This window comes from Coregonus clupeaformis, chromosome 18, assembly GCF_020615455.1.
Source record: "Coregonus clupeaformis isolate EN_2021a chromosome 18, ASM2061545v1, whole genome shotgun sequence".
NCBI lineage: Eukaryota > Metazoa > Chordata > Actinopteri > Salmoniformes > Salmonidae > Coregonus > Coregonus clupeaformis.
The window spans coordinates 23,793,879-23,809,892 of NC_059209.1; the positions used below are offsets into that span (position 1 = coordinate 23,793,879).

The 16,014-nt window shown below is 41.9% G+C and overlaps 1 protein-coding gene across 1 annotated transcript in view; it reads left to right on the forward strand.

Annotated features, from left to right (window-relative positions):
• The window catches only part of LOC121551289 (formin-binding protein 1-like), a 31,003-nt gene extending 22,436 nt beyond the window's left edge, over positions 1-8,567 (forward strand). Inside the window, exons 10-17 of the mRNA XM_041863861.2 lie at positions 3,055-3,243; positions 3,766-3,948; positions 4,345-4,359; positions 4,623-4,732; positions 4,875-5,007; positions 5,305-5,432; positions 5,755-5,891; positions 6,288-8,567. Of these exons, the coding sequence (XP_041719795.2) occupies positions 3,055-3,243; positions 3,766-3,948; positions 4,345-4,359; positions 4,623-4,732; positions 4,875-5,007; positions 5,305-5,432; positions 5,755-5,891; positions 6,288-6,466 (1,074 nt within the window). The 3' untranslated portion in view covers positions 6,467-8,567. The remainder of the gene's footprint in view (positions 1-3,054; positions 3,244-3,765; positions 3,949-4,344; positions 4,360-4,622; positions 4,733-4,874; positions 5,008-5,304; positions 5,433-5,754; positions 5,892-6,287) is intronic.
• Positions 8,568-16,014: the final 7,447 nt, after the last annotated feature.

The following is a 16,014-nucleotide window of genomic DNA, read 5'->3' on the forward strand; positions in this document are numbered from 1 at the left end:
GAGATGTAATTGTTGCTAGGGAAAGTCGCACACAGGTGTCGTTGGGTGTTTTCACCGATAGTGACAGCGGACTCACCGATAGTGACAGTTTTATCCTATAACTCGAAGGAATCAAGATGTTGGGCATTCATTGACATATGCCTTACTGATGTTAAAAATAAATGCAGTAGCATGGACTGTATAAAGCATCTTCAGACTAAGAGTGTTGACCTACAATCAGGTCCCCTGTTCATTCATTAGAACTCAGCTAAAACTGATCCTAGATCAGCACTCCTACTCTGAGACGCTTTCTGTGGTGGGTTTCAAGAGCCATGCCTTTGCTATAATTGTGTCTTCCTACGCTTGAAAAGGGAGTTTAGGGCAATTCCACGTCAGTGGGAGCAGAACATTTTTTGGTATCTGAAATAGTTCTGGCAAAGGAAGTTTGACATGCTTTTTACATATGTATCACAAACCATTTTGGGGAAAATCATGATGAAAGTGGCAATTTTAGGCCCTTTTTAGACCTAAACATGCCTCCTGTAAGACCTTATGGTCCGTGAACCGTACATGATATATGCTCTAACATATGGAGAGAGCAGCTCGAACATATGGAGAGAGCATGTATGTCTAGATTCTGAAAATACACATTTTAACATACATGTATTAAACATAAAAATATTAATAGGAATATCTCAAAACTACACATTTTGATTTTGCTTATTTTTAGACATATTATTACTCTTCAAAACAGATCACAGCCCTCCTTTAGGATTGCACATTGAGCAAATCAACAGCAGAAGGAGTTCCTTTTACAAATCAATTTTCCCATTCACTGTGTTGGTGGTGCTCATAAAATGTATCCTAACTTCAGATGTAGCAGAGAGCCCACTCTGGAAATGTGATGTACTTGTAAAGTATATTGTTACAAACAATATGTCTTAAAAAAAGGGTAGTTTTTAGAGATTTATATTAGTATTTTTAATGTAGAATAAATGAATGTGAACATTTGTATTTCAGAACCTAGACATACAGTGGGGAAAAAAGTATTTAGTCAGCCACCAATTGTGCAAGTTCTCCCACTTAAAAAGATGAGAGAGGCCTGTAATTTTCATCATAGGTACACGTCAACTATGACAGACAAATTGAGAAAAACAAATCCAGAAAATCACATTGTAGGATTTTTAATGAATTTATTTGCAAATTATGGTGGAAAATAAGTATTTGGTCACCTATAAACAAGCAATATTTCTTGCTCTCACAGACCTGTAACTTCTTCTTTAAGAGGCTCCTCTGTCCTCCACTCGTTACCTGTATTAATGGCACCTGTTTGAACTTGTTATCAGTATAAAAGACACCTGTCCACAACCTCAAACAGTCACTTTCCAAACTCCACTATGGCCAAGACCAAAGAGCTGTCAAAGGACACCAGAAACAAAATTGTAGACCTGCACCAGGCTGGGAAGACTGAATCTGCAATAGGTAAGCAGCTTGGTTTGAAGAAATCAACTGTGGGAGCAATTATTAGGAAATGGAAGACATACAAGACCACTGATAATCTCCCTCGATCTGGGGCTCCACGCAAGATCTCACCCCATGGGGTCAAAATGATCACAAGAACGGTGAGCAAAAATCCCAGAACCACACGGGGGGGACCTAGTGAATGACCTGCAGAGAGCTGGGACCAAAGTAACAAAGCCTACCATCAGTAACACACTACGCCGCCAGGGACTCAAATCCTGCAGTGCCAGACATGTCCCCCTGCTTAAGCCAGTACATGTCCAGGCCCGTCTGAAGTTTGCTAGAGTGCATTTGGATGATCCAGAAGAGGATTGGGAGAATGTCATATGGTCAGATGAAACCAAAATATAACTTTTTGGTAAAAACTCAACTCGTCGTGTTTGGAGGACAAAGAATGCTGAGTTGCATCCAAAGAACACCATACCTACTGTGAAGCATGGGGGTGGAAACATCATGCTTTGGGGCTGTTTTTCTGCAAAGGGACCAGGATGACTGATCCGTGTAAAGGAAATAATGAATGGGGCCATGTATCGTGAGATTTTGAGTGAAAACCTCCTTCCATCAGCAAGGGCATTGAAGATGAAACGTGGCTGGGTCTTTCAGCATGACAATGATCCCAAACACACCGCCCTGGCAACGAAGGAGTGGCTTCGTAAGAAGCATTTCATGGTCCTGGAGTGGCCTAGCCAGTCTCCAGATCTCAACCCCATAGAAAATCTTTGGAGGGAGTTGAAAGTCCGTGTTGCCCAGGGACAGCCCCAAAACATCACTGCTCTAGAGGAGATCTGCATGGAGGAATGGGCCAAAATACCAGCAACAGTGTGTGAAAACCTTGTGAAGACTTACAGAAAACGTTTGACCTGTGTCATTGCCAACAAAGGGTATATAACAAAGTATTGAGAAACTTTTGTTATTGACCAAATACTTATTTTCCACCATAATTTGCAAATAACTTAATTAAAAGTCCTACAATGTGATTTTCTGGAATTTTTTTCCTCATTTTGTCTGTCATAGTTGACGTGTACCTATGATGAAAATTATAGGCCTCTCTCATCTTTTTAAGTGGGAGAACTTGCACAATTGGTGGCTGACTAAATACTTTTTTCCCCCACTGTACTTGTTAAGAGCACACTAAAAGGAGTATAATGACACCAATATGTTGTCTGTATCATGTACTGTTCACGGACCATAAGGTCTTACAGGAGGCATGTTTAGGTCTAAAAAGGGCCTAAAATGGCCACTTTCATCATAATTTTGGTTTGTGATGCAAATGTAAAACGTATTTCAAATCTCCTTCCTCCCAATGAAGTTTATATGTGAGAATTGCCAGAACAATCTGAGATACCAAAAATATTTCCCACTCCCGCTGGCGTGGAATCACCTTTTTATGTGCCGTTGTTTTGACGTTGGCTTCCGAGAGGAATACTTGCACTTTAAAGTGCAAATGATTTTCTGCTATTTGGTTCAGTTTGGTGCCTTCAAGCTGAAATACATTTGGTGAATATTCATAATATTCCAAATATTATATACGAATGAAATCACTTCCCCCAACAGGACACCAAGCAGGTGGTGGAATCCTACAAGTCTGGCTTCGAACCACCTGGCGACGTAGAAGTTGAGGACTATAGTCTGTCTATGAGGCGGACCGTGTCAGAGTCCAGCTATCTGAACTCGCGGGGGGAGGGCAAGCCCAGCCGCAGCAACAGCAGGGGCAAACTATGGCCTTTCATCAAGAGAAACAAGGTAAGGACAACACCTTCAGTCCACAAGACTGCCCTCTACCTACAGTACTGTAATAGCCAAGGCTGAGTTCGGCAGGGCACCACGTTGTGGAAGGTTCAGACAGAAATATATGTTGTAGATAGAACACACGTCTCTCTGACATGAAGAATAAGGAATCCTCTCCGCTCTCTTCATTACATTTCTATCTGAAATGTTCCACAATGTGAACTGAATGGGGCCCAGGTGTCTGCCTAAATTGGAGAGTGAACATCTTTGTAATATGAAATAAATGCTTATTTGGAAGCACAATTTATCTAAAAGCTCAACTCGTGCTGGACCCAGTGTTTTCTCATTGTCATACAATAACATGCTCATACTTTGTACATGCTCTCTTAATCGCTGCTGTCTTAAGTGTTAGTAACCAGATTCTTTCTGTCCTTCCATCGTTTCATTATTATTTTTGATTTTTTTACATTTTGGGTGTTCATTTTCCTAATTTCTTTATTGTTTTGTTCCATACCGCTCCATGACCCATACCCGTAGCTCATGTCTTTGTTAGCTTCCCCACGCCAACCACCCCCTCCCCCCCCTACCTCCCCATCACCCGGTGCCGTGCCCAATGGCCCCCAGTCTCCCCAGCAGCCCAAGGAGCCCCTCTCCCACCGCCTCAATGAGTTCATGACCTCCAAACATAAAATGCAATGTTTAAGGAGTCTGAAGCGCGGGGTAAGTTGATTTTGTATGGGCAGATTGACTCTGTGCTTAAGACATTGATATGGTGACTATGGCCTACTGATAGTGGCTCCTACTATTGCACATTCCCTTTGAATGGGATCCCTCTGGGCCTATTACATACAGACAATAATTTGGAAATTGTGTGTATTCTGGCACTGTGTTCTTTTCCAATCTACGATTGGTGTGTGTGTCATGTTCATTGTTTAACATTTGTTCATACTGTCGGTGGAGAAAATATAATGCTGCCAATGATGAACAAACTGTTCAGACTGACATGGCCCTTCATTGCGAGTTGTGCTTGTACAGTTTCATACATCCGTCTCAAAGTTTTGAACATATGTTGACATTGTGTCTTTTTCGTCCCATTGTCTCCCCTCACTTGGAAAGCTTTCTCTCAAGCTGGTAAGCACGACTGTTTTCACAACTCTTCAGATGGTTGATGACTATATTGTAGTTACAGGTACAATCCCTATAGAGGAATATTGCTAAAGTGTGTACTTTCAACTGAACACGCTCATCTCAGATCTCATTGTTGCTGATAACAATATGAAGTCAATATAAAGACATTATAAAAACATATATAAAACAAAATAAAGTCACTGCTCCATGGTGTTAGGCTTTTAATAGGAGTATGTATGTCTGGGTGTTTGTTTGTTTTCCCATAGGGTTCTGGCCCTGAAGATTGTAGTCACCTGCCTCCTGAACAGAGGAGGAAGAAGCTCCAGGCCAAAATCAATGACATCAACAAGGAGCTTCAAAAAGAGATGGATCAGAGGTAGAGTAAATGTGTGAAAGTCAAATTGTGTATCTATATGAGAAGTTTTAAACTATCTCTGGTCTATTTACAAACGGAACAGTTCTTCAGTATGAATGCGTGTTCATTCCGAATGTGACATGCTGTCCATTTTGTATTGTAGCGATGCTCTGACTAAAATGAAGGACGTGTACATAAAGAACCCACACATGGGGGACCCCAACAGTGTGGACCCACGATTAGAGGAGATCAGGCAAAATATTGACAAGTTAGAACTGGATTCAAGGAAATATGAAGTAAGTTGAAATGTTACACAGGGTTCATGTCAATGCTTGTTAGATATTTAATGTTTGCCAGAGTATGGTCTAGTGGTAGTGCTGCCGACTCCAGGCTCCGGACTAAAATCTGGGTTTGAATCCCGTGTCTGACACTTTCACCGCTATCTTTCCCCTCATCGATCGGCCTCTATCATTCCCAATCTCTATCAAAAATATTCCACTCTCCTTTGAAAAAAGAGACATGTAGCTAGTTCATGTATCACCATGTACATTTCAGGTATTGTTGAGTCAAAACCTTTTGATGTCTGTCCACAGGCCTGGCTGCTAGAGGTGGAGACCAGGTTAGCAGAAAAGTGTGACCCACACAGACGACAAAGTGGATTGTACGACTCCAATGCTACTACACCCGTCAACAACAACTGTGCACCTGTCAACCGAGAGAGGTAGAACAAATGTGCACATTACTATAGCTCAGAATCAGTGGACAAGCTGACAGAAAAACAGAAAAACCACAACCACACCTCGTACTAGCTATGTACCATGTGTTTTGACTGAAACTTGTTTGGGGGCTTATTGTACATTATTATTCTCTAAATATAACTAACGAGGACTGTCTATTGACTCAATGTATGCTTTTTAACACAGCTTTAAATGTATGGGTTTATGGATTTGACACACGTCTCACCATGGCCAAATGGGCAACCTTGGATTATATGATATTTGGGTTTGTTGGTCTTTAACTGTTTGTATTTTTTATGTGGTTAGCCCGGACGGCAGCTACACAGAGGATCATAGCACAGAGCATCACCTCAAATCTCGGAGCACCGACTTTGATGATGACTTTGATGAAGAGGACCCACTCCCCACTATCGGAACCTGTAAATCGCTCTACCCTTTCGAAGGTACGCCAATGCCCCCTCTGAAAATACGTGTTGTTGTTAGATTGGGGTTTGTTGTACTTTTCAGAACATATGTCTCACCTGGTTCAAATAACAGGAAAAGGGCTTCTTCCGTCATGGACAGTTGGGTTAAAACATTTCCCTGCAGGTAAAAATAAAGTGCTGCAAAGAGGATATGACTCATCGAGGCATATTCTGAAATTTCAACTATGTATGCCATTACATAGTTTATTGTTAGATGATTACAAATTAACTTGGTGCTTCGCATCACCCTGCTAGAGAGTTTGTCACATTAACTATCTACTGTTGGTGCAGCATAGGCTTTTTGTGAATGTAGCATTTTAACACACTCAAATGAAAATAACAATGACTTGACGTTTTTCTTTCCTGTCTCCTCAGGTCAGAACGAAGGCACCATTTCCATGGCCGAGGGGGAGCTGCTGTATGTCATAGAGGAGGATAAGGGTGACGGGTGGACGCGGGTGCGTAGGAACGAGGATGAAGAGGGATACGTACCCACATCTTACATCAAGGTCTTTTTCGACACAAATGCCAAAGGTGCTATGACATACATATAATTGTCATTTTATGAGAGGGGCAATGGGTGGACAAACATAAACAATCTCTTGACATTTTAAACGCCCTGAAGTTTCCGAAATATCCAAGAATAATTTGTGAGACGGAACTTGCAGAACAACGGACTGTATTTACATTTGTACTTGTGCTTTTTACTTTCTACCATCTTGCACCCGTTCAAACTAATTTTGGAGAAGTCTTTGTTTGTGTGTATGAACAGGTGTGGGTGTGTTAAGTTGTCAGAACCAACTCGACACCACTGTCGATATCAGCTACACCTTGCTTCTAGCGCTAATAGTAATAACCAATGTCAATATCTTGATTTATTTGACCAACAAATATAGATATGTACAGTACGGTTTCTCATATTAGTGAGCATTGCATCTAAACATATCGATTCCTATTTGGAATAGCTATTATTGCATGCCTAAAGACAGACTCATGTTATGCAAGTTATGCTCTTCCAGCCTCCACTGCGTTGCATGCACAGTACATAGTATATCTGCGCTTGAGCAGCAACCATCATTGCCAGGGGGTTGCTGTAAGCTTGCGAAGTTACTGTAATCTTGCGAAGTTACTGTAATCTTGCGAAGTTACTGTAAGCTTGCGAAGTTACTGTAATCTTGCGAAGCAGAGAGGCGAACTAAATCAGTTGTTGCATGTGGACATGTTTCAAAGTATCAAAGAGAGGACATGCCTTTTTACACAGTAAAGCAAAAAAGCAATGTGATATTTAGAAAAGGACACTGCTTGCATGTTATCTTGATTAGGAATAGTACGACAGATTAGTAGTTTATTCTCTTATACAAGTTGTTGACCCTCCTCCAAAATCTGACAAAGGGGCTTCATTGAAGCCCCTAAACTACTCAATGTCGTGCTAAGTTTACAGTGGTGTTCTCGACAGATAAACGTTCATTTCATTCTGAGACGCATGGTAATGCAACCACCACCATTCCATCATTGGCATGATATTCATTTATTGTTTTATAATGAACAATATATCCCTGCTTTGCTTTTTTATTTGATACTGAGTTGTTCTGAATGCTTGAACCAATTGATAAGACAAAGTCAAATCAGATGAACATAGTATTGTAACCAGGTGATATTTCTCTGTTTTTAAAATGATTAACACGTAGCCTCGAGCTTTCTGTTTTGATTTGCCATCGACAGTCAGAAACATGCTCTCAAGCAGCATAGACTCGACTGTATGCAAACGTAATCTGCCAGGATGATTGTCAGAATGTGAAGGAATGTCATGGAATTACTTTCCCTTGTCTTAATGCATCACCACTAACATGTCTTGTGTGATTTTTGTTTGTTTGTTTGCTTTTTTGTTTGCTTTTTTTCTTATTACAGATTCCTAAAAGTCTTTGGCTCGCACAGGGATGGCAGGGCACAGGTCCTTGCGAAAAGCGCCCTCCTCTTAAAACTGTAGTCAGAGAGACGACAGACTAAAAGGACAAGTTGCAAGGCAGTCCAATTTGCGACCCAGTACAGAAATCCATTGTGGGTTTCTATTGAATGGAACAAAAACAACACACATTGCGGGGCAACCACTATTTGTAGTCATTTTCCTCTTGATTGTTTCTGCAAGCTTGCTTCTTGTTTTTCTAACTGGAGATGAGTATCATGTTGTGGCTGCTTGGTGTTCTACTGTACCTTGCCCCCAGGGGCGGTACCTGTTTAAGGGGAGAGGAGTCTGAGACAGCCTTGTTACACTTTGGTGACTATTCTAAACCTGCATTCTATCTATCATCATGACAAACACTACACCGTAGGAAAATACTTATGGAAAGTACCGCTACACTTTGGCTGAAATTCCATTGGTTAATTCCCATGGTGAAGAAAAAAAAGCGATTGTGTCTGCGTCACGAAAAAGCAAGTTTACAGTAATGTCAGTCAGACAAAACAGAAGAAAACAAAGCTCATAACAATGAGACGTTTTTCTTGGCACTGGAGCAATGTTGCTGCTTGTTCAGATGGATTCAATTCCAGCCCTTATTCAACACAGTAATGCCTCACGATTACTGTACACACCCATGTATGTATTTTGGGGTATATACAGTGCCTTCAGAAAGTATTCAGACCCCTTGACTTTTTCCACATTTTGTTACGTTACAGCCTTATTCTAAAATTGATTAAATTGTTTTTTCCCCCTCACCAATCTACACACAATACCCCATAATGACAAAGCAAAAACAGGTTTTTCAAATGTTTTGCTAATTTATAAAATGAACAAAACTGAAATATCACATTTACTAAGTATTCAGACCCTTTACTCAAATCAAATCAAATCAAATTGTATTTGTCACATGCGCCGAATACAACAGGTGTAGACCATACAGTGAAATGCTTACTTACAAGCCCTTAACCAACAATGCAGTTTTAAGAAGTGTTGTGTTGTCTCTCTTGTTGTGATGTGTATTTGGTCCTATATTTATTTATAAATATATATAGGTATATATTTATTTTAAATCCTAGCCCCCGTCCCCGCAGGAGGCCTTTTGCCTTTTGGTAGGCCGTCATTGTAAATAAGAATTTGTTCTTAACTGACTTGCCTAGTTAAATAAAGGATAAATAATAATTATTTTATTTAAATAAGAAAGAATACCCAAAACAATTATCACACAAAAGACACAATATAAAATAATAACAAATAATAATTAAACAGCAGCAGTAAAAAGAACAATAGCGAGGCTATATACAGGGGGTACCGGTACCGAGTCAATGTGCGGGGGCACCGGTTAGTCGAGGTAATTGAGGTAATATGTACAGTTGAAGTCGGAAGTTTACATACACATTAGCCAAATACATTTAAACTCAGTTTTTCACAATTCCTGACATTTAATTCTAGTAAAAATTCCCTGTCTTAGGTCAGTTAGGATCACCACTTTATTTATGTCAGAATAATAGTAGAGAGAATGATTTATTTCAGCTTTTATTTCTTTCATCACATTCCCAGTGGGTCAGAAGTTTACATACACTCATTTAGTATTTGGTAGCATTGCCTTTAAATTGTTTAACTTGGGTCAAACGTTTCGGGTAACCTTCCACAAGCTTCCCACAATAAGTTGGGTGAATTTTGGCTCATTCCTCCTGACAGAGCTGGTGTAACTGAGTCAGGTTTGTAGGTCTCCTTGCTCGCACACGCTTTTTCAGTTCTGCCACAAATGTTCTATAGGATTGAGGTCAGAGCTTTGTGATGGCCACTCCAATACCTTGACTTTGTTGTTCTTAAGCCATTTTGCCACAACTTTGGAAGTATGCTTGGGGTCATTGTCCATTAGGAAGACCCATTTGCGACCAAGCTTTAACTTCCTGACTCATGTCTTGAGATGTTGCTTCAATATATCCACATAATTTTCCTTCCTCATGATGCCATCTATTTTGTGAAGTGCACCAGTCCCTCCTGCAGCAAAGCACCCACACAGCATGATGCTGCCACCCCCGTGCTTCACGGTTGGGATGGTGTTCTTCGGCTTGCAATCCACCCCCTTTTTCCTCCAAACATAACAACGATCATTATGGCCAAACAGTTCTATCTTTGTTTCATCAGACCAGAGGACATTTCTCCAAAAAGTACGATCTTTGTCCCCATGTGCAGTTGCAAACCGTAGTCTGGCTTTTTTATGGCGGTTTTGGAGCAGTGGCTTCTTCCTTGCTGAGCGGCCTTTCAGGTTATGTCGATATAGGACTAGTTTTACTGTGGATATAGATACTTTTGTACCTGTTTTCTCCAGCATCTTCACAAGGTCCTTTGCTGTTGTTCTGGGATTGATTTGCACTTTTCGCACCAAAGTATGTTCATCTCTAGGAGACAGAACGCGTCTCCTTCCTGAGCGGTATGATGGCTGCGTGGTCCCATGGTGTTTATACTTGCGTACTATTGTTTGTACAGATGAACGTGGTACCTTCAGGCGTTTGGAAATTGCTCCCAAGGATAGACTTGTGGAGGTCTACACATTTTTTTCTGAGGTCTTGGCTGATGTCAAGCAAAGAGGCACTGAGTTTGAAGGTAGGCCTTGAAATACATCCACAGGTACACCTCCAATTGACTCAAATGATGTCAATTAGCCTATCAGAAGCTTCTAAAGCCATTACATCATTTTCTGGAATTTTCCAAGCTGTTTAAAAGGCACAGTCAACTTAGTGTATGTAAACTTCTGACCCACTGGAATTGTGATACAGTGAATTATAAGTGAAATAATCTGTCTGTACACAATTGTTGGAAAAATTACTTGTGTCATGCACAAAGTAGATGTCCTAAACGACATGCCAAAACTATAGTTTGTTAAAAAGACATTTGTGGAGTGGTTGAAAAACGAGTTTTAATGACTCCAACCTAAGTGTATGTAAACTTCTGACTTCAACTGTACATGTAGGTAGAGTTATTAAAATTGACTATGCATAGATCATAAGCAGAGAGTAGCAGCAGCATAAAAGAGGGAGGGTGGGGGGGGGGGTGCAAAGCAAATAGTCTGGGTAGCCATTTGATTAGATGTTCAGGAGTCTTATGGCTTGGGGGTAGAAGCTGTTTAGAAGCCTCTTGGACCTAGACTTGGTGCTCCGGTACCACTTGCCGTGCGGTAGCAGAGAGAACAGTCTATGACTAGGGTGGCTGGAGTCTTTGACAATTTTTAGGGCCTTCCTCTGACACCGCCTGGTATAGAGGTCCTGGATGGCAGGAAGCTTGGCCCCAGTGATGTACTGGGCCGTACGCACTACCCTCTGTAGTGCCTTGCGGTCGGAGGCCGAGCAGTTTCCATACCAGGCGGTGATGCAACCAGTCAGGATGCTCTCGATGGGGGCGTGTGCCGTCCTCTTATTTTTCTTGTATTCCACAATCATCTCCTTTGTCTTGATCACGTTGAGGGAGAGGTTGTTGTCCTGGCACCACATGGCCAGGTCTCTGACCTTCTCCCTATAGGCTGTCTCGTCGTTGTCGGTGATCAGGCCTACCACTGTTGTGTCATATGCAAACTTAATGATGGTGTTGGAGTCGTGCCTGGCCATGCAGTCATGAGTGAACAGGGAGTACAGGAGGGGACTGAGCACGCACCCCTGAGGGGCCCCCGTGTTGAGGATCAGCGTGGCGGATGTGTTGTTACCTACCCTTACCATCTGGGGGGCGGCCCGTCAGGAAGTCCAGGATCCAGTTGCAGAGGGAGGTGTTTAGTCCCAGGGTCCTTAGCTTAGTGATGAGCTTTGAGGGCACTATGGTGTTGAACGCTGAGCTGTAGTCAATGAATAGCATTCTCACATAGGTATTCCTTTTGTCCAGGTGTGAAACGGCAGTGTGGAGCGCAATAGAGATTGCATCATCTGTGGATCTGTTGGGGTGGTATGCAAATTGGAGTGGGTGTAGGGTTTCTGGAATAATGGTGTTGATGTGAGCCATGACCAGCCTTTCAAAGCACGTCATGGCTACAGATGTGAGTGCTACGGGTCGGTAGTCATTTAGGCAGGTTACCTTAGTGTTCTTACTGAGTACTTTGTTGAAGCCCCTTTTGCTGTGATTACAGCTTCGAGTCTTCTTGGGTATGATGCTACAAGCTTGGCACACCTGTATTTGGGGAGTTTCAGGTCTCTCCAGAGATCGTGTTCAAGCCTGGGCTCTGGCTGGGCCACTCAAGGACATTCAGAGACTTGTCCCAAAGCCACTCCTGCGTTGTCTTGGCTGTGTGCTTAGGGTCGTTGTCCTGTTGGAAGGTGAACCTTCGCCCCAGTCTGAGGTCCTGAGTGCTCTGGAGCAGGTTTTCATCAAGGATCTCTCTGTACTTTGCTCCGTTCATCTTTGCCTCGATTCTGACTAGTCTCCCAGTCCCTGCCGCTGAAAAACATCCCCACAGCATGATGCTGCCACCACCATGCTTCACCATAGGGATGGTGCCAGGTTTCCTCCAGACGTGACGCTTAGCATTCAGGCCAAAGAGTTCAATCTCGGTTTCATCAGACCAGAGAATCTTGTTTCTCATAGTCTTTAGGTGCCTTTTCGCAAACTCCAAGAGTGCTGTCATGTGCCTTTTACTGAGGAGTGGCTTCCAACTAGCTAATCTACCATGAATGCCTTATTGGTGGAGTGCTGCAGAGATGGTTGTCCTTCTGGAAGGTTCTCCCATCTCCACAGAGGAACTCTAGATCTCTGTCAGATTGACCATCGGGTTGTTGGTCACCTCCCTGACCAATGCCCTTCTCCCCGATTGCTCATTTTGGCATGGCGGCCAGCTCTAGGAGGAGTATTGGTGGTTCCAAACTTCTTCCATTTAAGAATGATGGAGGCCACTGTGTTCTTGGGGACCTTTCAATGCTGCAGACATTTTTTGGTACCCTTCCCCAGATATATGCCTCGACACAATCCTGTCTCGGAGCTCTACAGACAATTCCTTCAACCTCATGGCTTGGTTTTTGCTCTGACATGCACTGTCAACTGTGGGACCTTATATAGACAGGTGTGTGCCTTTCCAAATCATGTCCAATGAATTAGATTTTCCACAGGTGTATTCCAATCAAGTTGTAGAAACATCTCAAGGATGATCAATGGAAACAGGATGCACCCGAGCTCAATTTCGAGTCTCATAGCAAAGGGTCTGAATACTTATGTAAATTAGGTATTTCTGTTTTTTAGCAAAAGTTTCTAAAAATCTGTTTTCGCTTTGTCATTATGGGGTATTGTGTGTAGATATTTTTTATTTTTTTATTTAATACATTTTAGAATAAGGCTGTAACATAACAAAATGTGGAAAAGGTCAAGGGGTCTGTATACTTTCCGAAGGCACTGTAGATTATATACCGATCATACATAAATTACACTGTTGTCTTGCAACACATCTGCACAAATTTGTTTAGCACCAATTTTACTTTTGACTTTTAGTTTGGATACTGTGACAAATGAGTGCATTGTGTAATCATCTGACTCAAGCACTCGGTGCAGGTTTACTGGTAAGCATACAATCTGAACGAAGATGACAGATCTCACTCATTTGCTCTCTCCTATTGTCTTGCAATACGCACATGAGTGACAGCTCCTCTCTCTGGCTACACCCCCACACAGGCAGTAGCCATGGTGATTATCTCACAACTCTCTTTCTCCGTCTCTCACCCTTCTCTCAGTTTTCTTTTTCTCTCTTTTTCTGGCTACTTGTGGTGGAGGTAGCTATTCTTCGGTTGGCGCTGTGTTTCTCTACACATGCATGCTTGCCCTGTCTTCTTGCCTGTGCCAGTCCGGGGGGGGGTCTCTATTACTCAATCTCTATTACGTTAACTCATATTTTGTGGTGTCCTATCTTCTTTCCTTCTTACCCTTACACATCTCTTGTTTGTGCCTGTGGTTTTGTGATTTTATATTTATTTTGTATTTTTGGGGTATTATTTTGTCAATGCATGACCAATTTGCTTTCCCCTTGAATTCTTGATATGTCCATGCAGTTTCGCCATCTTCCAGAGAGACACTGACAGTTTCATATCTCTCTTCTGGTTTTTAAGTTTAAAGCTTCTTTTAACTGAGGTTAATCTGGGAGCTGCTTCTCTTTACATTAGCTGATTACCAACTCAAACTGACAAATTTAAGTATTTGTATGTCCATTGATAAAGAGATGCAGTACATATTAGCGAACTGAAGTCTCAGTGTATTCTGTAAGTATTTTGTGCTTTGAATTCACTGTGTACCGTTCCTTTGAAAACGTACCTGTATACTGTACATAACTGGTGTGAAAGCAAAGTTTGTTTCTTGACTATTGATAGTAATGATGTAATTATACTCTGGTGTGTGTGATATGTGATAACTATATGCTAAAGCTTGGAATCATGTCTTCATTTTTCATTTATTTTATAGTAAAATAATGCCTGTTTATTTATTTTGAGAAGAACAATACCTCTTTGTTATTGTTGGGCTTTGTTTCTCCTGGAAATTTGTTGGAGTTTGGAAATAAATTGAAATATGAAGTGGGGAAAAAGGGACGTATTACTGTAGAAAAGCATACAACAGCTGCAGTAGTGATGTTTCGCTGACATACACTGTCTGTGAGGTTCTGCAGACTAAATGATGAATTTTACAGATACATACCATCACATCTTTCTGTCATTACAACTTGTTCTAACACTTCAGCCCACTAGATGGCATATTTGTCACAGCAAATTCTTCTGAGTTGCCGGTTCTTTCCCAGAGAGTGTGTCTGTGTGCTCACTTGCATGCTTACGTTAATGCTTAATTTGCTCAACATGCACATCACATACAGGTAGTACAGAATCTTATGACTGAAATACCGATAGTTCTCATGTGTCAATTCTCTTGTTGGATACCCTTTTCACGCTATTATGCCTGAACCATACTCTGCTGGCTTGGATATTTAGTTTTCACATTTGTATTTGTTTTTATCATGGGTCCCCATTAACTGCTGCCAAGGCAGCAGCTACTCTTCCTGGGGTCCAGCAAAATTAAGGCAGTTATACAGTATACAATTAAAAACATTACACTACATTTCACAACAGATTGGGCTCCCGAGTGGGCAGCGGTCTAAGGCACTGCATCTCAGTGCTTGAGGCAGCACTATAGACCCCCTGGTTCGATTCCAGGCTGTATCACAACCGGCTGTGATTGGGAGTCCCATAGGGCGGCGCACAATTGGCCCAGCGTCGTCCGGGTTTGGCCGGTGTAGGCCGTCATTGTAAATAAGAATTTGTTCTTAACTGACTTGCCTAGTTAAATAAATGTAAAAGAAAAAGAAAAAGATTTCACAACATATTAGGTGTGTGCCCTCAGGCCACTACTCTACTACCACATATCTACAACACAAAATCCATGTGTATGTGTGTGTGTATAGTGTGTATGTTATCACATTGTTCCTTTCCAGCACAGTTCCAATAACTATGGTGGCCGTGTAACCAGGCCTGTGCAGTACGGTAATTAGTTCAGCAGGTGACGACTGCTAGGCCACGATAAAGTTAGGAACTTCTTACATCACTTCCTTCATTTGTTCTCGATTTGATGCTCATGTTTTGGAATGCAATGGGCCTCAGGACTGGGAGCAAAGTAATTCAAAACAAGTTTAGTAACTCTCTCACACGTTAGCCAGCAGCCCTGGCATTCTGTTTGTGTGTGAGAATTAGGTTGTTTCTGCACCCCACCCCTTATACATCCTGTGCTTCTCCTGCCCCTCCCTCTTGTCCATTATTACCTTTTTTAGTATTTTTCGGTCCTAAACTACATGGATCATTAATACACTAGACAGCAGACCCTTATAGAATGCCTGCTTGTTCTACTAATGTACGATCACAAAGACGCAGAGCATGAATGAGCCACCATAACACAAGCTGTGCTATATTACGGGTAATTCTCAAGCAGATGCAGCCCTGGGGCAAGAATCCCCCTTCTGAACACTGAACTGTGTGTGTGTGTGTGTTGACAGTAATTTAGGGATCATAATGTTTGATGAGCTGGGGAATGTGCAGCCAACCCCCATACGAGGTCGCTCTGTGTTCTCCGAAGAGGAACAGGAGCCTTGCCCTTGGGAGCCAGTAATTCCTGTTTGGCTCCCAGTGCTGGAAATCATGT